General features: G+C 36.1%; 1 protein-coding gene across 2 annotated transcripts in view; it reads right to left on the reverse strand.

Annotated features, from left to right (window-relative positions):
• The window catches only part of COG5 (component of oligomeric golgi complex 5), a 361130-nt gene that overhangs the window by 195121 nt on the left and 142209 nt on the right, over nucleotides 1-23800 (reverse strand). For both annotated transcript variants that reach the window (XM_045828077.1, XM_045828076.1), the window contains one exon: nucleotides 14808-14938. In XM_045828077.1, the coding sequence (XP_045684033.1) occupies nucleotides 14808-14938 (131 nt within the window). The remainder of the gene's footprint in view (nucleotides 1-14807; nucleotides 14939-23800) is intronic.

Consider the following 23800-nt stretch of genomic DNA (forward strand, 5'->3'; position numbering starts at 1 on the left):
AAATAAAGAGAAGGGGACACATTAAAAAAATAATGATAATATTTCTATGCTGCACTGATCTAGTAAGCTGTATTGTAAATGAGGGATTACTTTAGGGGCTTTATACACATGATGCCTGTTGAAAAGAAACAACAGGCCCAAAATGGACTCACTCATGCTAAGCTCATCAAACCAAACTTTAACACCTAACTTAATTACAGTTAACAACATTCCCCAGTGACATAGTCTTAACTGGTGAGTCTGAGTCTGGATGTTCCAGTCAGTACCAATGAGATCATCTACCACATATCCCTTTTAGATTCCCTACAGGAGGGTGAGGTAATCCTGGTTTTCCTTATCTCTTCCCTCTTCTGCCTATACATGTCTTCTATTTTGTAGTACTTCTTGGAGTTCCTTTCTACATAGTTGAAGGGATGATTCTTGATTTATAAATTGCTCAATAAAGCTAATTAGATCTTCAAAATTTACTCAGTTAAATTTTCTTTTTTAACATGTCTAATCCTTCCCAACAAAGTCTTCAAAGCTGTTATTTTTCCCTACTGAAAGACAGGAATATTGAAAAATGAAGTTAACAGAAGGTCCAATACACATAGAATAAATGGCAGAGTCTAATTTTAATTTTTAAGTTCATGCTTCTCCAAGTAACAATGGTTAGTTGCAAATACTTATTAATACCCATTAAAGAAAATTCTGGTTTTCTTTAAGCAGGAAAGTTTAAAAGGAGAATAACCAATGAATGCTTTCTTTTTACTTTGCCAAGTAAGGACATTTTTAAAAACTCACTATTTACTATCATTATGTCATTATAAAAAGGTTATTTAATACCAAGAAAAACAGGAGTAAACAAAAAGGAGTAAACAAAAAGGAGAGATGTTGTTTCAATTATGAATATTGCTTTTATGAAAAAGTCACTACTTTGTTCTCATTTTTAATTTTACTGGGAACTAATAAAACCTCAGCATAACTGCAACAACCCACAGGTCAGTGTTGGGGAACCAGTACTGATGTTATCTCTCTGTACATATAAGCAGTTTAGCCCATCTTGCCAAGAGGCTCCTGCACACATTAACCACAAGTTTAAAGTCTCCCTGAAAACTGCCCATGAAAGAACTCCTTTCTAAGAACCCTGGGTCGCTGTGTTCTCTGGGAAGCTTGATGGTACTAATTCAGGAGCAAACAGCTAATCAACTTCTTGCCTTACTCACCTGGTTCTCCAGTGTCTGCTGCCAATCACAACTTCAGCATAGTTTAAATCAGTAAAATCATAACTTGTCTGTAACAGTACCCTCTTTTTCATCCCACAGGTAATCCTCACAAATATAATGTGAATACTTCAATTCACTGCTCACCATTAACTGCTTGATGTGTGTGCCTGTTTTCTCAATGCTCCAGGATCAGCTCTATGACTTCTCTTTGTTTTCTTATACAACCTACCAACTGCCTCACTACAAAATCAGAACCATTCTTGGCATTCTGTGCCCTTGGTGGTCTAGATTTATCATAATGTCCAAACCTGATCTGTGAAAATAGTATACTAGATGGAGATGCTTTCTCCCCTTGACAGCAATGTTTCAAGGGCCTTAACACCCACCAATTTTGTCATTAAAACATAAGTAGGGTATATATTACAATGCTCATTTTACACTTAAGGAAACTAAAGTAGGAAACCAAGAGGGAAGGCTCACAGCTTCTTAGTGGGAGGCCAGTTTTAGGTCTTGGGACCTTCACTCCCTATTCTATACTCTGCAACAGGCCATCCTATCATGATATACTTAACTTAGAACATCTCCAGATATACCATTTTTGCAGGTGGGAAATATTCTCTGGCAATTGTAAGAGATCTCAAAACAGAGACTAAACACACTCAAAAAATAGCATGCTAGAAAGAGATGAACTTCTACTAAAAAGGCAGCAATGTTTTTAGATAATGTCTTCTCTTTCAATGAGACAGTCAATATTCTAAGAATAATTTTCCTACAAATTGTCACTGTGACTTCCAACAAATTATTAAACTTGAGAGGAAATCATCCAACTTCATAAATTGTAACATAAAAAAAAAGAAGCAGAACAAAAAAGAGAAAGAAGTCATGGACATGGACAACAGTAAAGTGATTGCTGGGGAGTAGGGTGGGAGGTAGAGGAGGGTATGGGGGATAAATAAATGGTGATGGATGGAGATTTGACTTGGGGAGGTGAACACAATGCAGCATACAGATGATGTGTTGAAGAATTATGAACCTGAAACCTGTATAATTTCGTTAACCAGCATCATCCCAATAAATTCAATACAAAAATGCAATGAAAGACTATGTACTAAAGTAGAAAGGATAATTTCATAAGTAGATTGAGATAGAACTCTATTCTGAAGCATTTCAAAACACAGCAGAGCCATTTTATTTATTAAACTAAAATTATTTATCTGCTTTGGAAATAAATATGATGATTTTGTTATTTCCTTTTCAATGTCTTGGTAACATTACAGGGAGGAAAATAAAGTCACAAAGAACACAGTCAGAAAAGAAGTGTAGTTTTTTAAGATCCCTAAAAAGCTTGCCTAAACAGGAACACTGTAACCAAAGCAACAGCTGGCACTGAGCTAATGGACAGAGATATATCTGCAGACTACTGTAAAGATTGTTCCAAGAAATAGCAAGCAATATTCAGGCATCTACTAAGCTATATACTAATGTGAAATGACTTTTGTGACTATGCATACAACATTAAAAGTTTGACAGGGTTTTAAAAGCTTCACATCATTGAAATTAGAAATTGAAAGAGTCACAAAATTTTATTTAGTTGCAAATAAAACACACAAATGACATTAATTTACAAGACCAGGATTCTACTATGGATGATACAAAAGTCAGAAAGGTTCGTATAATCCTTGTATCACATTTTACTTTTTCTCCTCACTAAATAATTCTTTAGCAGTCAAATTATTTTTCTTTTGGTTTTATAGATAAAAGAAGAAAAACACACTGAGAAAAGGAAAAGGACAAATATAGAATATAAATTTTGATGATGCTATTTTGCTGTTATAGTTCATGCAATATTCCACAAAATGACTTTGTTTATAAAGCCTTAAACATGATGTAAAATTCTGAGTTGATTCCAACTGATTTTAACTAGAAAGAGAAGCAAAGATTTAAAAACTTTACTTCCAAAACAATTTATTAGTGAGGAACCTTCAGGACTACAATATTTCCTCGAAGTTTGCTTTTATTAAGCCATTTCATATTTAATAAAAAAAGCAATAAGGACCTCTAGAATCACAGTAAAAAAATGGGGTGGGTGAGGAAAGAGAGGCAGAATTGATAAACATGTCCCCAACCTGGCTTCTCCTAAGACATAAGGATTATAGTAAGAAAGATGCAAAGTCACTTTAAGCAAAAATTCAAAGAACAGGTATCTCTCACTATGAAGATAATCCTTACTGCTGAAAAATAAAACATTTTTATAATATAGAAAAAATACAGATCTTTATTTTTAAGAAGCAAGTAATTCTTTAAAATACTCTCTCAGTACACTATAATTTTAATAAAATTAGGTTGACTTTCAAGTACATTTTAAGACTAAAAAGCACAACATTTTAATCAATAACTGAGGAACTTTAAAATACAAATATTTTATTTATCAAGAGAGGTGCTAATAAACTCACAACATCTTATAGGTAACAGGTATATATTAGGACCAAATATTTAAGGGAACTTATATCTGTGTGCACATGTACTAACATGATATATACATAACACCTATTTTTGAGCTATAATATGCCTAAAACACTGAAAACTTAATGGAGCCCCATGAAAAATTACATGTAGTAAAGAAAGAAAGAATCACATTAAATAATGTAATTTAAAATCAAGAATTACATTAGCTACCTTGGTTGTGATTCAGAGTTTACCAGTGGCTTTTCTGATTCAGTAACATGCAGCCCATTAATGCTTGATATGTACTTCTCAGCTAGCCTAATATGATTATTTCAGAACCTGTTAACAATCAACAGTCAACAGTACACACCTAAATGAAATTAAGAGACTAAGCAGGATATTTAATAGCATAATATGATCTTATAAGCCAGAAATCAACTTTAATCTAGGCCTTTCTAAAGAGAAGCAGAAAAAAATTAGGAGCTATAGTAAAGAAAGGAAAAAAGGAGAAAGAGACAAAAGGAAGAAGAGGAAAAACAACAAAAGTGAACATGGTTTGGAAGAGGAAGATTCTACAGAAAAGAAGTGATAACACAAACAGAGCCTAAGAAAATGGAGAAGAGAGTAAAGGAATAATCAATAAAGAGAAAAGGGTTATTTTAGCTTCCAAATTTCTTTACAAAATAAATTTGAAGAGCATAGCCTACATCAATTCAAACTTCGGCATGCATCATATTAGATAATAGTAGATAATATTTCAAGGTCACTACAATGTGTTCAATAATAAAATGAATTTTTTAAGACAATAAAAGTAGTCACAGAACACTGAGAGTCAAGCCATAAATTTTAGTCTTTAAATATAAAATTTTAAGTTAAATATATGTCTTATTTCTATGTAAAGTAACAATATAATTCTAGTCATTCATGCTTTAACAAAAATATTTATGGCAAGTATTACTAGTTAATCACCCCTTGTTTCTTATTAGTAAAATTCTAATTTTCTCCAGGGGTAAAAAATGTGTACTGCCCCAGGAAACGGCTCATGAATATTTAAGGCAATGTTGACAATTCTATTCCTTTTTGCCAAATACTTGCTTTCACAGTCTTCCGGAAAGCTGGGGTGACACTGCGACCCAGATTGGGCCAATGAGACATAAGGACAGGTCTGCTGGGGCAATTTTAGAAAAGGATTTTGTAACACTGTCTTTTGGCTGGCAGCTAGTACTGACCCATCTCCATACCTTGAATATAGACATAATGCCTAGGGATGTAACAGTTTTCTTATGACCATGACAAAACAAGCAAGAGGACAATGAGGATAACAAAATGGAAAGACCCTTGTTGAATAGCTGAAACAATGCTAAGACCACCCACATACAAATACCTACTTGTTTAAGCTACTGTTAGTAGCTTGTTGATACAATTTTAACAGTCCCATCCAGTACCAAATTGATTGAAACACTATATATAATAATACATCACTCCATAACATTTTTAAAAAGGGACAAGGAGAAGATCCAAGAAACAGTGGATTAAGTGAAATCTACACTAACCTACTCCAAGCACCAAACTAGAATAACAACTAAATTATAGAGAAGTAATCCTGAATAACCAACTGAAAACTAGCTGGAGAGAAGCCTTATAACCAGACTTAGAGAAGAAGCCATATCAAGTCTGGCAGAGCACTCCCCTCCATCTGGCATCAGAATGAGGGGAATCAATAACCCCCCCCCCCACTAGAGTCCCAATCTCCCCACAATGTGGAGCTCATGCCCTGCTGAAAAATATAGCCAGAGGCTCTTGAATGCCTAAGCTAACAGAGCCTGCAGGAGGAGGCAGATCTCTAGATGCTTCCAGACTTTTGCCAACCCACCTCCAAGCCTGGTGCTGGTAAAAACCAACCACGGTGTGCATCTTGGTACTTCCTACACACACTCAGGCCCCGTTGGGAACTGCTCTGCCTGGTTTCAGGAGCTGTAACCGCCCCCCATGGCAAGGCTAAGTGAGTGACCTTTGGACCATGAGGCATTAAGGAGACAAAGCTTATATCCCTGGCAGGGGCACCACCTCTGCCTCTTTTACTTCACCCTGACTGGCCCCCAATGCTTGATCAGTTAGCCAATGACGGGTAAGATTCCTCAAGGGAAGGACCACCTGAGACAGGCACAATCACAGGGCCCCCAGGGAAGGACTTGGGGGCTACAGAAAAGGGGTGATGGACCCTCACCCCTTGACTTCGACACAGCCTGAGTCCTCATTCTGTCTTCAAGAAGTCTCCTAATCTCTTGGCTGCCTTACTGCCCCTGCCTTACTTAAGCCTGAAACAATACCAGTGGTGGGTGCAGCCCTGTGCTGGAAAGGGTGGGTTCCCTAGGGCAATCAGGCCTAAGAAAGAATATGTAAAATCCTGTGAAACCTTTGTTTAGAATGCTCTCAATTAAATAATAAGGGTCTAAGCAGGAAGTGATTTTGTTCCCCAAAGTTTTATAGACATTTATCTGACCCTAACTCAAAAGAGGCCCTCAGAGTTCTCTGTATGTTATCTATTGTTTGATCCTTACTGCCTGATAATGATTAATGAGATTTACGTATATACCCTGTATTCCTATGCAAATTGAATCCAATAAATGCCTCTCAAGGCAAGGGTCAGGGTGCTCTCCTCTTGAGAGGGTGGCCTAGGTGCTCTGAGGCTTTGTCTCCCCTTGAGAGAGAAGTCACGCCATCCCTTTTCCTCTACAGAACTCGGTAGTCCCTGTGAATTTATTTCATCTCATCTATAACTCTTCGGACACTGCAGGCCAGTGTCCGCATCAAGGCCCAGCAGATGAAGCGACAGCTGTGAATCAATTTAGCTCCAAACAAACTGCCCAAAGACTTTCACAGTCAGTGTCTGACACAGGTCTGCACCAGATACTCTCCAAAGAGGTCAGGAACCAACACACCCAGGGGCCACCTTCAGACAACAACAGAGCTGGGCCCAATAAATTTCACGAGCAGCATATCCACAGGAAGATTTCAGCAGACACCAAACCCTGGCGAGGCAAATTCTACTACATGTAATCAGTAACTGCACACCAGCTTGCACAATGTGATGGGGGTGGGGACTCATAGTCAGGAAGCCTAAGGAACAGATTTCATGTACAACGGGGCCAATAATAATCAAGACTCAATTACAAAAGGAGGGCCCACATAATACACACAAAGGACATTTCTAGAGCAGCCAGCTAAGGTGATCAGGGAGACTACACTATTGGATGCCACAGAACAACTACTTCATAAGGCAATGCTACCAAGCTTGCAAGTCATAGCATATCTACCTCATACAAGGAAACAAACACAAAGAGGCAGCCAAAATGGGGAGATAGAAAAAGGCCCAAAATAAAAGAACAAGAGAATTCTCCAGAAAAAGAGCTAAATGAAATGAAGACAAGCCCTTTATCAGAAATCAAGTCCAAACTACGGATTATAAGGGTATTCATCTGCATGAAAAAGTACATAGAAATCATAAAAAAAGACCAGTCAGAAATAAAGAATGTAATATCTGAAATAAAGAATATACTGGAAGGAATAAACAGTAAGTTAGATGAAACAGAGGATCAAATCAGTGATTTGGAAGAAAAGGTAAAAAATACCTAATCAGAGAGGTAAAAAGAAAAAAAGAACATTAAAAAAAATGAAGACACTTTATGGAACCTTTGTGACAACATAAAACATAACAACATCCATACCATAGGGGTACCAGAAGAAGAAAAGGGTGAGTAAGGAATCAAGAAGCTATCTGAAGAAAATTTCCCTAACCTGGTGAAGGAAAAAGACATAAAAGACCAAGAAGTGCAGAGAGTCCCAAACAAGACGGACTCAAAGAGGTCCCCCCCACAAAAAAAAACCCACATAATTAAAATAGCAAAAGTTAAAGGCAAAGACAAAATCTTAAAAGCCACAAGAAAAAGGCAGTAAGCTCCCTACAACAGAGCTCCCTTAACACTGTCAGGTGATTTCTCAATAGAAACATTTTAGGGCAGAAAAGGTTGGCATGAAATATTCAAAGTGATAAAAAGCAAGGGCCTACAACCAAGATTACTTTACCAGGCAAGGCTATCACTGAAAATTGAAGGAGAAACAAAAAGCTTCCCAGACAAGAAAATGCTAAAGGAGGATGTTATCTCCATACCAGCATTATAAGAAATGTTAAAGGGCATGCTGTAAGAGGTAGAAGTAAAAAAGGAGGCAAAAAAAGCAGAGGAATATAGTTTAAAAAATGGCAACAAATACATACCTATCAATAATCACTTTCATTATAAGTGTATTAAATGCTCCAAACAAAAGACATGATAGCTGAATAGATAAGAAAACAAGACCCATATATATGCTGTCATCAAGAGATCCACTTTAGAATGATATATACACACAGCTTAAAAGGATGGAAAAACATTTCATATAAATGAAAAGGGGGAAAATGTTGAGGTAGAAATACTTATATCTTGACAAAATAGACTGTAAAACCAAGGCTATAGTAAGAGACAAAGTACTACACTACATAATGTTAAAGAGAGCAGTCCAACAAGATAATACATCCATTGTAAACATCTATGCACCCAACTTAGGAACACTTAACCATGTAAAGCAAATCTTGATGGACATATAGGGAGAGAATGACAATAATACAGTCAAAGTAAGTGATTTTCATACTACATTGACATGAATGGATAGATCTTCCAGGCAGAAAATCAACAAGGAGACAGCGGCCTTAAATGACATACTAGGTCAGGTCAAGTGGTTTTAATTGATATCTTCAGAGCATTTTACCCCAAAGCAGAATAATAGAGAGAGAGAGAAAGAACTTACTGCATTGTTAAAATTCTTCAGAGAAGTATTTAGTTATAGTTTATCAGATCTTGTATTTTTCTCAACCCTTCATTTCTATATTACTATATATTTGGAAGTAGTGTATTTAAATATGATTTTCAACAATTGAGTATCTTTGGAATAGTCTCTGATTCCTTTCTTATTCTTGCAAAAGAATATATTCAGCATAGGTGGATTTAAAAAAAGTTGATGTGCAATCCCTTGGATAGTTCTGTGAAAAAAGATATCTTCTTTCATTTGATGTAGACAAGTATCTTATTTATCTTCAAAGTGAGACTCCGAGTTAAGATATAATTGGCAGTGGATAAAGCTAATTTCCAGTATTAAAAGTTAAGATAATAGTTACCTTTTGAAAATAAGAAGAGATGTGTTTGTGAGAGGACTGAAGTGGACTTTCTGGGGCTGGGTTTTGATTTCACAATTGTGATCACCTGGTCGTATTTCAATCTGTATATCCAAAATTTATCTTTTCATTAGCTATATAATCATTTTAAAAGTTTACTTCAAATAGTAACTGACATTCAGTTATATATTTTAATTTACAACAATTAAGAATGAGAAGTCAAATAACTAACTTTCCGATTTAGAGACTACATAAATGAATTACTTATAAAATTATTTTCATCCAGTACAAATGCACAAAGTGAAATTCCTGGTTTAAAGCATACAAATAAAACGATAGGTATTAATGATTGTACTTGGATCGAATACAGAGAAAACAGGTGGGTGCAACACAAATGTAGAACTGATATTTACATCTGATTTGTTTACTTATTCCTGGAATTATTGGGGTGACAATGGTTAATAAAATTATATAGCTTTCAGATGTACAATTCTGTAATACATCATCTATATACTGTACTGTGTGTTCACCACTCCAAGTGACTTATTGATTCTATTATGTCAGTATCTTTGGGTTTCTTCAAATTCAGAAAACTAACCATCAGGAAATTAACACCTTATGAAAATCTCAAGTCAGCATTGTTTTTTAATCATGGCACAGTGCTTATTAAGGGTGGAAGGTCTAAGTTTAGAGTAGTTAATGTTTTGATCCAAACTATAACGTTTATGAGCTGTCTCTTCAACAAATTATTTAAGCTCTCAGCTCCAGGTCAATATGGCAGAGTAGGAAAAGGCAGTACTCAGATCTTTCCATAACCCCATCAAAATTACAACTAAACTATAGAATGACATCATTCAGAACCACTTTAAATCTAGCCGAATGTCTTATAACTAAGGACACATAGAAGAAGCCACATCGCGACTGATAGGAGGGGTGGAGATGTGGAATGGGCTGGTCCCACCAAACACGTGGTAATTAAAAACTGGGAAGGATATCTTGGATTTGGAGGTATTTCCTGAGTGGAAAGAGATCCCAGCCCCATCCCAAAATCCAGCCCAGGGTTCCAGACCCAGGAAGAGAGGTCCACATAACTACCAGTTGTGAAAACTAGCAGGGATTATGGCAGACTGAAATAAAAGACTCTGGAAACCCAGGTGTATCTCTCAAAAAGGGCCCCCTCATGTACTAAATGGGACTCACTCCCTCTAAGCTCTAGCACCAGGACAGTACCTCAAAGGGCAGCAGGGACATATACAGAGGAATGGAATTGCCTAGCTTCAAGGCAAGGGCAGGAGGGATAGCCTTCTCCCAAAGAGAAGTGCTGGCAGAGGTCACTGTTCCATTGCTGTGTCCTCCACCACACAACGAGCAGACAGGCACCACAGCTGAATCTCCATCAACCCAGCTAACGCTAGTCTATCTGCACTGGTGACTCCCTATGACCCCAACCTCACCCAACTTGAATGCCCACCAAAGCTGTTTCTAGTGGCTTTTCTATACAAACTGCCTGTCTTGAACTTGCCTAAAATCTCTCAAATAAGCAGTATCTCGCATTGGCAAGCCCCATACATCTTAATAAGTGACCCCAGGCCTGGCATTAGCAGAAGCAAGCCTTGCTTTGAAGTTTGGAAATCTATTTGAAAAATAATGAAAGAAAACTTCCTTAATTGAGTGAAAGAAATACACACAAGTCCAGGAAGCACAGAGAGTCTCAAACAAGATGAAACCCAAAAAGCCTACAAGAAAGAAAAAATATCAAAAATATGAATAAAATTACAATAAACACACACTTATCAACAATTACTTTAAATGCAAATGGACTAAATGCTTCAATCAAAACACATATGGTGACTTAATAGATAACAAGACCCATCCATATGCTATCTATGAGAGACTCACTCCAGGTCAAAAGACACACACAGACTAAATATAAAGGAATGGAAAAATGTATTTTAAAAAAATGGAAACAAACAAGAAAAGATGGGGTAGCAATACTTATGTCAGTCAAAACAGATTTTAAAACAAAGAGTATAAGAAGAGATGAAGAAGGACCCAGCAATTACACTTCTGGGTATTTATCCGAAGTAGCCCAAAACACTACATTGAAAAAACATATGCATCTGTAAGTTCACTGCAACATTATTTACAATAGTCAAGATATGGAAGCAACCTAAATGTCCATCAATAGATGAATGAATAAAGAAGAAATGGTGCATATATACAAGAAATAAGACTCAGTCATAAAGGAAAAAAAGAATACACTCTTTCCATCTGCAACATGGATGGACCTAGAAAGTATTTTGTTGACAGAAGCAAGTCAGACAGAGAAAGACAAATGTGATATGATTTTACTTATATGTGAAATCTAAAAAGAAAAAAAAATACAAACAAGAGGATTCAAAGGTGGAGATGTAGGAAGAAATGCTTTGCTTCCTCACATAACCAAAAGAAGGATAACAACCAATTGAAACCTCCAAAACAAGCAGAACTGCCAGAAAATCAAACTGCATGAAAGTCTGACAACCGAGGAGTTAAAGTAGAAAAATTTATCCTGACTGGTAGAAGGGGCGGAGATGGGCAGCTGGGGCAAAGAAGATGTGTGGCAAGATGGCGGCAGACTGAGGCAGGCGAGGGGGTAGGTGGTGAAGAGAATTCCCCACATTCCTGTGCAGAGAAGCCAGGAGGAACAAATGGGAGCAAGACAAACCGTGCAACCCAGGGTTCCAGTACAGGGAAATAAAGTCTCAAAACCTCTCCCTGTAAAACCTGTGGGTGTTGTGGCAGAAGGAGAAATATCCAGTCTCACAGAAGAGTCCTATGGAGGGGCCCACAGGGTCCCAGAATGTATACAAGACCACTCACCTGGAAATCAGCACCTGAAAGGGCACAATCCACTAGTTGGAAGCAAGCAAAGTAATCGAAAGAAGGGTGAGAGCCCAGCAAGCTAGCAAGAGGCATTGTTCCCTCTCTTACTCCTCCCCCACATAGTGCTATAACCAAGCAAATTGGGTTGCCACGCCCTAGTGAACAACTAAGATTCTGTTCCTTACAATGTAACATGTGTGCTGCTCAGAAAAAGAAATGTGGCCCAAATGAAAGAACAGATCAAAATTCTAAAAAAAGAACTAGGCAATGAGGAAATAGACAACCTATCACATGCAGTGTTCAAAACACTGGTAATCAGGATGTTCACAGAATTGATTGAACTCGGTCCCAAAATGAAGGAAGAAATGAAGACTCTACAAAGTGAAATAAAGGACAATATACAGGGAACCAACAGTGAAGAGAAGGAAACCAGGACTGAAATCAACAATTTGGAACAAAAGGAAGAAATAAGCATTCAACTGGAACAGAATGAAGAAACAAGAATTCAAAAAAATGAGGAGAGGCTGAGGAACCTCCAGGACAACTTTAAACGTTCCAACATCCGAATCATAGGGGTGGCAGAAGGAGAAGAGGAAGACCAAGATATTGAAAAAAAAATGAAGAAAAACTTCCCCGATCTGGCAAAGGAACTAGACATACAAGTCTAACATGCTCAGAGAGTCGCAAAGAAGTTGTATCCAAGAAGAAACATACCGAGACACACCATAATTAAGTTACCCAAGATTAAAGATAAGAAGAGAATCTTTATTTTTCTTTTTTAAATTTCAATATTTTATTGATTGTGCAATTATGGTTGTCCCATTTTTTTCTTCCCTTTATTCCCCTCCACCCTGTACTCCACCACCATTCACTCCCCAACCTTAGTTCATGTCCATGGGTCGTACATATAAGTTCTCTGGCTTCTCCATTTCCCATACTATTTTTAACTTTCCCCCTGTCTATTTTGTGCCTACCTGTTATGCTTCTTACTCCCTATATCTTATCCCACATTCTCACCCCTCCCTGCTGATAACCCTCTATGTGATCTCCATTTCTGTGATGCTGTTCCCCTTCTAGTTGTTTCTTAGTGACTGTTTTTGTTTTTTAGGTTCAGTTGTCAATAGTTGTAAATTTGTTGTTATTTTACTGTTCGTATTTTTGATCGTCTTCTTTTTCCTAGATAAGTCCCTTTAACATTTCATATAATAAGGGCTTGGTGATGAGGAACTCCTTTAACTTGACCTTATCTGAGAAGCACTTTATCTGCCCTCTCATTCTAAATGATAGCTTTGCTGGACAGAGTAATCTTGGATGTAGATTCTTGCCTTTCATGGCTTGGAATACTTCTCTCCAGCCCCTTGTAGAAGCCTGCAAGGTTTCTTTTCAGAAATGATCTGACAGTCTTATGGGAACTCCTTTGTAGGTAACTGTCTCTTTTTCTCTTGCTGCTTTTAAGATTCTCTCCTTAAAAGATAATATAAGATAAACTATCAGCTCATTTCTCAAAAGAAACCTTGCTGGAAAGAAGTATTCAAAGTCATGGTAGGCAAGGACCTATATCCTAGATTACTTCACCCAGGAAAGCTATCATTTAGAATGGAAGGGTAGATAAAGAGCTTCCCAGATAAGGTCAAGTTAAAGGAGTTCCTCATCACCAAGCCCTTATTATATGAAATGTTAAAGGGACTTATCTAAGAAAAAGAAGACGATCAAAAATACGAACAGTAAAATAACAACAAATTTACAACTATTGACAACTGAACCTAAAAAACAAAAACAGTCACTAAGAAACAACTAGAAGGGGAACAGAATCACAGAAATGGAGATCACATAGAGGGTTATCAGCAGGGAGGGGGAAGGAGAGTGGAGGAAAAGGTACAGAGAATAAGAAGTATAACAGGTAGGCACAAAATAGACAGGGGGAAAGTTAAGAATAGTATGGGAAATGGAAAAGCCAAAGAACTGATATGTACAACCCATGGACATGAACTAAGGTGGGGGAATGATGGTGGGGGAGTACAGCATGGAGGCGAATAAAGGGGAGAAAAAAATGGGACAACTGTAATAGCATAATCAATAAAACATACCTAAAAATAAAAATAATAAATATATAAACAAGCAGAACTGAAACAGACCCATAGATACAGAGAACATTTTGATGGTTTAGATGTGAGGTGGCTTGGGAGATGGAAGAAAAAGGTGACAGGGTTAAGTAATACAAAGTTGTAGTTATACAACAGTCATGAGGATATAAAATACAGCATAAGGAATATAGTCAATAATATTGTAATAACTATGTATGTTGTCTGACGGGTACTGGATTTATTGGGGAAATCAATTTAGAAGTAACATAAGTGTCTAATCACTAGATAATCCACATGAAACTAATATAATAGTGTACATTAACTGTAATTAAAAATGAAAAAATAACTAAAATTGAAAAATTATTTAAGCTCTCAGTGTCCTCATTTAAAAAAAATTTTTTAGTCCTCACCTGAGGATATGTGTTTATTTTTTAAATTAATTTTAGAAAGACATGAAGGAAGGCAGGGAGAGAAAGGGGGAAAGAGAGAGAGAGGAAATCAATTGGTTGCCTCCCATATATGCCTTAACAGGGACTGAACCCACAACCTAGGTATATGCCCTGACCGGAATTGAACCCACAACCTCTTTGGTGTACAGGATGATGCTTCAGCCAACTGAGTCACCCGGCCAGGGCCTCAGTTTTAATAGAAAAATAACAATAATATTAACCTTACTGGACTGCTAAAAGGCTTAAATGAGTAACAGTGCCTTAAACAAAATAAGCATTCTCAACAGGTTACTATCCATTTACATATATATACATTATATAAAAATATATTTCATATTATATACATTATACATTAGAAACCTTTAAAAGACTCTATATTTAGAATTAAATAAATTATATTAAATAATTTTTCCTGTATTTACTATATGCCCAATTCAAATTATAGTTCAGTGATAAAATGAAAATATGCATTGCTTTGGTAAACTCAAAATTTAATGTTCATCTGTATTATGGCATATTTTTCACATTAAAAAGGTGATATTTTTATTACCTGAGTTTCCACACCCTGCTCCAGTAGGCGTTTAGCTTGATTTTCCACTTCAAGACGAGCTCTTGCAATAAAAAGTAGATCATTTTCTATTACCTCAATTCCAGAAAGATCTACTCCTTGAGAAAGATAATCTATTTAAAAAGAAAAAAACAACACAAACATGTTTAAATATTTTAGTATTAAATACATATCAAGGTATTAAAGCATCAGGTCTAACTTGTTCAAAATACTAGATTTGCTGTTGAACACTATTCCATTTCAAATCTGTATCAAAAAAAAAATCTGTATTTTAAAAAATACCTACACATTTTCTACTCAATAAATAACTTTATTCCAGAGCAAAATGTTCCAAATAAAATAGTAAAGCAAGAATAGAAAGTATGATTATCTTAAATTCAAAGTAATGTCAATACGTTATATAAAAAGTAGTGTCAAATTTATTTTAATGAAAATAAATAACCTCATAATCTTAGAAATTTCTTAATTTGCAAGACTGATTTAAAAAGTTATCCTATAATAGCAAAACATTTGGAATAAATGTACATTTGGAAAATTATTAATAAATTACGAACTAGAACCCTTAGCATGCTTCTAGTTCACGTGATGATGCAGTTCTCAGTGACTCACTGAAAAACTTTCATGATATTACCGAATGAGAAAAGTTACAGAGGAATTCACTCTATATAATTATGTATCATTTATAATTCTGTAAACTTTAGTCATAGAATTATACATATTCTATTCATAGAATTATGTATACAAAGCAAAAAGTATGAAAAGATATATACCAAAATGTTAACAGTTGTCTCTGCATTTAGAGTCTGAGAAGTTTATTTATTTTTATTTTTTTGGCTTAATCTTAGACATATCTAGGTTAACTAAAATGTTACAAATAAAGGTCAAGCTTTCATTAAGTATCCTACACACCATTCTAAAACTTGTATTTTCTATTTCATTAAGATAAATTATTTCTAACAAAATTTATTTAGATAATTTTGTTTTCCAATGACTCAATAGAATATTAAATGTGTTTTTCAGTTTTTTTCTTACCATATTTTGCTGTGTTTAATGTGGACCCACACTTTGTACACACTGTGCATGGGATTATTGTACTCATTATTATACCCACGGTATGTAATTATTATACCCATGTATAATGCACATCCTTATTTCCCCTCAAAAATGTGGGCAAAAAGTACACCTTAGACATGGCAAAATAAATAATTAGAATTTAAAATTTAAGTCTTATTTAAAAATATCCCTAACACTTACATATTATCATATCTTATTTAAACCGGGTGTCAGCTACTACCTAACTAAAACTACATTAAAGCATCCAGTACAACACTTACCACTTAGCGACCCTCAAATATCTGCCAACTGAATACCATATAGTTAGTTCTACACAAAAGGACAAAAGGAAATGACATAAAGAGCAAGTGAAGAGTGGTTATTGATAACTGTACTTCAGCCATGACCCTTTTAAAAAAATATGTATAGTTAATGGGTCATTTGCCTATCACAAGGGAAAGAATATTGAAAATGCCTTTAAACCATTTGGGCTTAGAGTCTAAATTTATTCAATAGGTGAACACAGTCAAGTGATATAGTTTCACTGGGCCTTATTTTTATATCTATAAAATGACAACAATTTAAAATTAATGCCCTATGGAGACACTAAATGAGCTGGTCCTACACCCATGTGTGGAGGTTAAGAATCAGGAGGGATCTCTCAGCTGCAGAGGTCCCTAATGGTAAGTGAGGGGTTCAAGCCCCACAGGAGGCTCCACAGCACTGAGCACCAGTGCTAGAAAGAGAAGTTCCCATAACATCCAGCTGTGAACATCAGCAGAACTCTGTCCAGGTGAGATGAAGGACTGCTGTAGACCCAGGTATCCTCTTGAAGTACAGACTCACTTAATCACAGACATTCACCTAAAGCTCCAGAGAAGCCACAACAACTTGAAAAGTGTCAGGGATACACTGGGAGGAAATGAATTGCCTGGCTTGAGGAAGAGGGCTGGAGGGGCAGGCACCACTATTCCTTTGTTGCGCGTACTCCCAACATAGCTATCAGGCACAGGTTACTGCCATCTCTAAGTTTCCATTAACCTGCCTAACACCTCTCACCACACCCTGGTGATTCTCTGAGACCATGTCCCACCCAATTCAAAAGGCAAGGACAAACTGCTTTTAGAGGCTAATCCACACAAGCAGTGGGCCAGGCTGGACCTCTGCTTTGAACTTTCCTAAAATCTTTCAAAGGTCCATAAAACCCAAAGAAGCAGCAGATGGTTTCAGCATGCTCTGTACCTTTTAATGAGTGGCCCCAATCCTGGCAATAGTGGCAGCTGGCCCTGGTTCACAGCACAAAACATCCTAGAAGTCTCAAAGCCCAGTATAGGAGCTATAAACTGCAGATCACTTTATAGCTCCCACCTGATGGACCCAGGCTAGACACGGGCAGTGACTGACCTGGCCTGCCCTATATCCCCTCCCTATAGGCCCTAGAAACAACACACCTAGTGTTGTTTCAGACCACATCAGAGCATCACCAAATTGGTACCACAAATGACATACACAAAGGGTGGACTTGGCATGCACCACAGCCCTGCTAAAGAAAATCCTGCTCAGTGGATCAACCCCCACACAACAGCTAATCTTCATAGCCAGTCAGCCTAAGGGTCAATCCCACCCACTGACAAGCCAACAGAAATCAAGGTTCAACTACAACAACCACACATACAAAACTCACAGAAGAGATACCGCTAGAGCACTTGGTTCAGGTAAACAGGGAGACTGCACCTCTGGGCCCCACAGCACACCTAGTACATAAAGACTTCTCTGCAAAGAGTGAGAGATGTAACCATCTAACTAATATGTGAAAAGAAACAGATGGAAACAGCCAAAATGAAAAGAAAAAGAAGTATGTCCCAAACCAAGGAACGGGATAAAATTCCAGAAAAAAGAACTAAATGAAATGGACACAATCCACCAGATGCAGAGTTCAGAACATTAGTAACAAGGTTGCTCAATGAACTCAGGAGAAGAATAAACAATCTCACTGAGAACTTCAACAACAACAAAAAAGAAATAGGCAACAAAAAAAAGGAGAGAGAAAACATAAAACAGGAGCAATAAAGCATAAAAAAGAACCAGTCAGAAATGAAGAATACAATAATTGAAGAATGTATTAGATGAAATGAAGAGTAGATTAGAAGAAAGATAGAAAAGACAAGGTAGCAGAAAACACCCAATCAGAGGAATTTAAAATAATGAGGATAGTTAAGGGACTGCCGGAACATCAAGTATAACAACATTCATATCCTGGGGGTACCAGGAGAAGAGTACAAAACATTGAGAAACTATTTGAAGAAATAATGATTAAAAATTTCCTTAACCTGGTAAAGGAAACAGGCATGCAATTCCAGGAAGCACATACAGAGTCCCCCAAAAAGATGAACCCAAATAGACCCACACAAACACAAATCATAATTAAGATGCCAAAGGTTAATGACAAAGAAAATCTTAAAAGCATCAAGAAAAAAGCAGTAAGTTACTTAAAAGGGAGCTCCCATAAGACTACCAGCTGATTTCTCAAGAGAAATTCTGCAGACTAAAAGGGACTGGCATGAAATATTCAAAGTGATGAAAAGCAAGGACCTGAAACCAAGATTACTCTACTTAGCAAGGTAATCATTTAGAATCAAAGGAGGGATAAAGAGCTTTCCAGACAATAAAAAGCTGAAGGGCCCTGGTAAGGTAGCTCAGTTGGTTACAGCATCATCCTGCTCCACTAAGATTGTGGGTTCAATCTTCAGTCCCCAGTCAGGACACACCCAAGAAGCAACAAATCAATGGAACATAAATTGAAGTGGAACAACAAACTGAAGTTCTCTTTCTCTTCCTCTCTCTTTCTTTCCTCTCTCCCTACCCCAACCCTCTTTCTCTCTCTTTCTCTCTAAATCAATTTTAAAAAGGTAGAAAATCTAGTGAAGTTAATAGATGAAACTCTGAGAGAAAAACTGAATGTATTGTCTCATAAAGAAGAGTTTAATGCCAGGACTATTAACTGGTAACTGGATAAAGGTTTTTCTTTGTCTTTTAAATATATCATGCTGTCTACAGCCATACCACCTTGAACACGCCTGATCTCGTCTAAATATATTATGCTCATTTAAAATTTTTTAGGAATCAGAAAAATATTTTTTAAAAGGGGGGAAATTATATAATCATACAACATACAGGCCACAAATGCCAAGTGGATTATTGGATATACATGAATATGCCTGAGAAATTTACGAATCTTCAAATTCTCAAGTAGTACCAAAATAGCATATATCCTCCTCCTGGATGTTTATGTGAGAAAGAACAGAAAAAGCAAAAACTGACATACAGGGACTGGGCAGCTGGCTATAGACACTTAGCAATGAAAGTGACTCCCTCCTACACAATAATTTTGCAAAGAGCACAACTCAGATACATGCCTCAAGAGAAACTTCAAGAAACCTTCAGATGTTCCTAAAATACTTAAAATTTTGGTTGTGCTTAAAAGTAAAGGTCTACTATATTCTTTTAAGATCTTATCCTTTGTAATCTACTGATGGGTTGTTTTATTCTTATTTCTCTTTGTAATTATACTTATTTACACTGTGTTCTTTAACTTTAAATTTAATGTTATATAAGCATTCACCCATCCTTTTATAGTCCTTTGAAATAGGAATTTTTGAGACTTACCTAATATTTCATCAAGTAAGTGAACCAAAAATTATTTAACCAACTGCACAAGAAGGAATAGTTATCATACATAACTACTTTATTTTTACATTTAAAGATTTCAAATATCTAGAATTATTTCCTTATGAAATAATCAAAGAATTATTGGATTAAAGTAACACTTTTAAATATATTGATAGAAATTATCAAATTTATTTTCAAAATGACTGTGATGCTTTATGGACTTATTTTAGTAATCTATAAGAGTTACTTAACTACAGATAGTACTGGATGTTATCACTGCTCTGAATATTTCATATGCTTAAAAAGAAGCACGTTCTTACAGATGGTCTGACATGGTTTTACAAGTAAAATGAGATAATATGCATGAAGAATGTCTTGTAAATCACCAAGAACTAATGTAAGTTATTATTTTCATAAATGAGGTATGAGTTAACCTCATTTTTTTTATGGAGGGAAGGGCACTGAAAAACAGATAATCAATAAATTTGGTATTACAAAAAAATCAATAAGGTTAACATTCGTACTTTTCTAACCAAACCAAATTGTTATTACTGCCTACACTACTCACAGAATAGCTTCAGGCATAAGTAAACTCTTTTGGGTGAATCTTTATGCTTCAAAACCAAAGCACTTCTGAGGGCAAATTGATCCTTGCTCTTCAAAGCTTCATGGAAATTTACTACTAAAACCCTTCATTTTTTTTCTTGTTGTCATGCAGAGTAGGGAAACACCTTACTATAAAAGAAGATTAGTTTTTTCCCAAATTTTACTCTATGTCTATTTCAGTTAGCACAAAAAAAATGGCTAAGCACCAAAAAAAAGTGTTTTCTTTACCTTTCCTCTGGACACAGGTTTTGGGTTTTTTTCCCCTTCTTTTTCCCTTTCTAACAATGGTGCCATTGATATGACATTATAATCTAAAAATATAGATTTATACAAAACCTCACCTCTTGTTCTCCAGTATCATATTTCAGATGCTTTATTCAGCAAGTCAATATCACTCTCAATGACTGAGGGAAGTACTAGATAAAACCAGGAAAAATACAGACAAAATAAACAATACCATAAAGAGGGGATCTAACTGACATCTACAAAGGACTCTACTCAACAAAACTGGAATACACATTCTATTCAACTACATCTGCAAAACTGACCAAGACAAAGCATGTTCTGGGTCATAAAACAAACACTATTACGTTTAAAAGAATGTAATAATATGTTCTTTTAAGAAATAATATATTATTTATTATATTAAATAATTAAATAATATATTATATTAAATAATATGTTTAATACATATTAAATTAACATGTTTATAATATTAAATAATTAAATAATATGTATATTATATTATTGTATAATTATGTCTTTATAAGAAATAATATAAAGTATTTTCCTTGAGCAAAATATAATCAAACTACAAATCGATAATAGAAAAATAACATAACTAAATTTTCTAAGCATCTGGAAATTAAACAACATATTTCTAATTAATCAAGAGATCACAAAACATCTTATAGCAGTTCTTTGTTAAAATAATTAACTGAATGAGCATAACTTCCAGCCAGGATGGAGGTATAGATAGATACACTTTGCCTCTTTGCACAATCAAAAGAAGGACAACAACAAATTTAAAAACAAAAAATAACCAAAACTGACAGAAAATTGAACTGTATAGAAGCCCGACAATCAAGGGGTTAAAGAAGAAACATTCATCTAGACCAGCAGGAGGGGCAGAGATGGGTAACCAGGTGGAGAGGACTCAGGCAAGGTAGTGGCTAGTGGACCTGGCAAGGCAGTGGCCTCACATTTGCAAGCAGATAAACCAGGAGGAACAACTGTGGAGCAAGACAGACTGTGCAACCTAGGTTTCAGTGCAGGGAAATAAAGCCTCAAAACCTCTAACTGAAAAAACCTGTAAGTGTTGAGGCAGTGGAAGGAACTCCCAGGCTCATAGGAGAGTTCATTGGAGAGACCCACAGGGTCCTAGAATGTACACACAAACACCTACCCAGTAATCAGCACAAGAAGGACCCAATTTGCTTGTGGGTAGTGGGGAGGAGTGACCGAATGTCACTCGAGAGCCGAGAGCTGAGCAAGCAGAATTACTTCCTCTTGGACCCCTCCCCCACATACAGCACCACAATGCACACCTGGGTTGCCTCGCCCTGGTGAATACCTAAGTGTTTGCCCCTTATTACATAACAGGTATGCCAAGACAAAAAAAAAATGACCCAAATGAAAGAATAGATCAAAGATCCAGAAAAAATACAACTAGCATTGAAGTGATAGCCAATCTATCAGATGGACAATTCAAAACACTGGTAATCAGGATGCTCACAGAATGGTTGAGTATGGTTGCAACATAGAGAGAAAAGTGAAGGCTATCCAAAGAGAAATAAAGAAAAATACACAGGGAACCAACAGTGAAGGGAAGGAAACTAGGGCTCAGATCAATGGTTTGGAGCAGAAGGAAGAACTAAACAGTCAACCAGAACCGAATGAAGAAACAAGAATTCAAAAATATGAGGAGAGGCTTAGGAACCTCCAGGACATCTTTAAACTTTCCAATATCCAAATCATAGAGGTGCTAGAAGGAGAAGAGGAAGACCAAGATATTGAAAAAATAATGAAGGAGAACTTCCCTAATATGGCAAAGTAAATAGACATTCAGGGAGTCCAGGAAGCTCAGAGTCCCAAAGAAGTTGGACCTAAGGAAGCATACACCAAGGCACATCATAATTACATTACCCAAGATGAAAGAGATGGAAAGAACCTTAAAAGCAGCAAGAGAAAAGGAGGCAGTTTTCTATAAAGGAGTTCCCATAAGACTATCAGCTCATTTCCCAAAAGAAACCTTACAGGCAAGAAGGGGCTGGAAAGAAGTATTTGAAGTCATGAAAGGCAAGGAACTACATCCAAGATTACTCTATCCAGCCAAGCTTTCATTTAGAATGGAAGGGCAGATGGAGTGCTTCCCAGATAAGGCCAAGTTAAAGGAGTTCATCATCACCAAGCCCTTATTATATGAAATGTTAAAGAGACTTATCTAAGGAAAGGAAGATGATCAAAAACTATTAACAGTAAACTGACAACAAACTCACAACTATCAACAACTGAACCTAAAAAAAAATGAAAAGAAACTAAGCAAACAACTAGAACAGGAACAGAATCATCAGAAATGGAGATCACATGGAAGGTTATCAACAGGGAGGGGGACAAAGAAGGCAAAGGTACATGGAATGAGTAGAAATTAAATGAGACTGAGAGTTTCTAGCTAAACTGAGTAAGAAAGAAGAAACACAAATTACCAACACTGGGAATGGCATCACTAAAGAAACTACAGCTATGAAGAGGTTTAAAAAATAAATTTATGAATAATGTTATACAGCAAAAAATATAAGTGATTATCAATTAACCATGCTGTGTTAAAAAAGTACATGTTATATGATTCTATTTTAGAATTTTAGAAAATGTAAGCTCTAATGGAAGTCATTGGTCCCTTGGAAATGGAAGGGGATTTTTTCAGTGAGGCTAAGAAGAAAGCCTTACATGGAAACATTTCAAGTGATGAATATGTTTATCTTTTTTGTGTTGATGGTTTCTCTGCATATAGATATCAAACTGTCTACTTTAAACATGAGCAGTTACTGTATACCAATTAAACCCCAATAAAGTGGGTTTTTCAAATGAAGAAAAACTGCAACAGAAACACATCAAACAGAACTATGGGGCTTATTCAACAAAAAAGTAATTTTCCTTCTTCATTTTGTTTATGAAAGACATCAAGAAGGATCTGTATGGTTTTGATTTCCCTTTCAACAGCCATTTAAATGCCTCCTTTGTGCTAGGTACTGTCTATACATGGACAATAGACACCCATCCTATCCCTGAAACATTTACTTTATAGTGTTGTTGATGAACTAGAAAACAGAACTATATAATCCAGGCAATCCCCCAACCATAAAGTCTAACAATGAACTTATACATCATAAAGTTTTGTTCCCAAACAGTTAAAAACAATTACTTCTCTCACACTACTTCTCTCAGATCCTGTCATTCCATAAGAATGAATATTTAATGGACACTAGCTCTTCACTATATTAATCACAACATGATTAAAAACAATTAGGAAATGCCTGGTTATACACAAAATAAAGCAGATTCCCTTAGTACAGTACTCCTCATAAACATTAAGATGCACTAGAAACATCCAAAAATGATATATATTTCCCCAATCTATTTATCTTACT

Source organism: Phyllostomus hastatus, unplaced genomic scaffold (genome assembly GCF_019186645.2).
Source record: "Phyllostomus hastatus isolate PE091 unplaced genomic scaffold, TTU_PhHast_1.1 phas_scaffold_78, whole genome shotgun sequence".
NCBI classification, from domain to species: domain Eukaryota; kingdom Metazoa; phylum Chordata; class Mammalia; order Chiroptera; family Phyllostomidae; genus Phyllostomus; species Phyllostomus hastatus.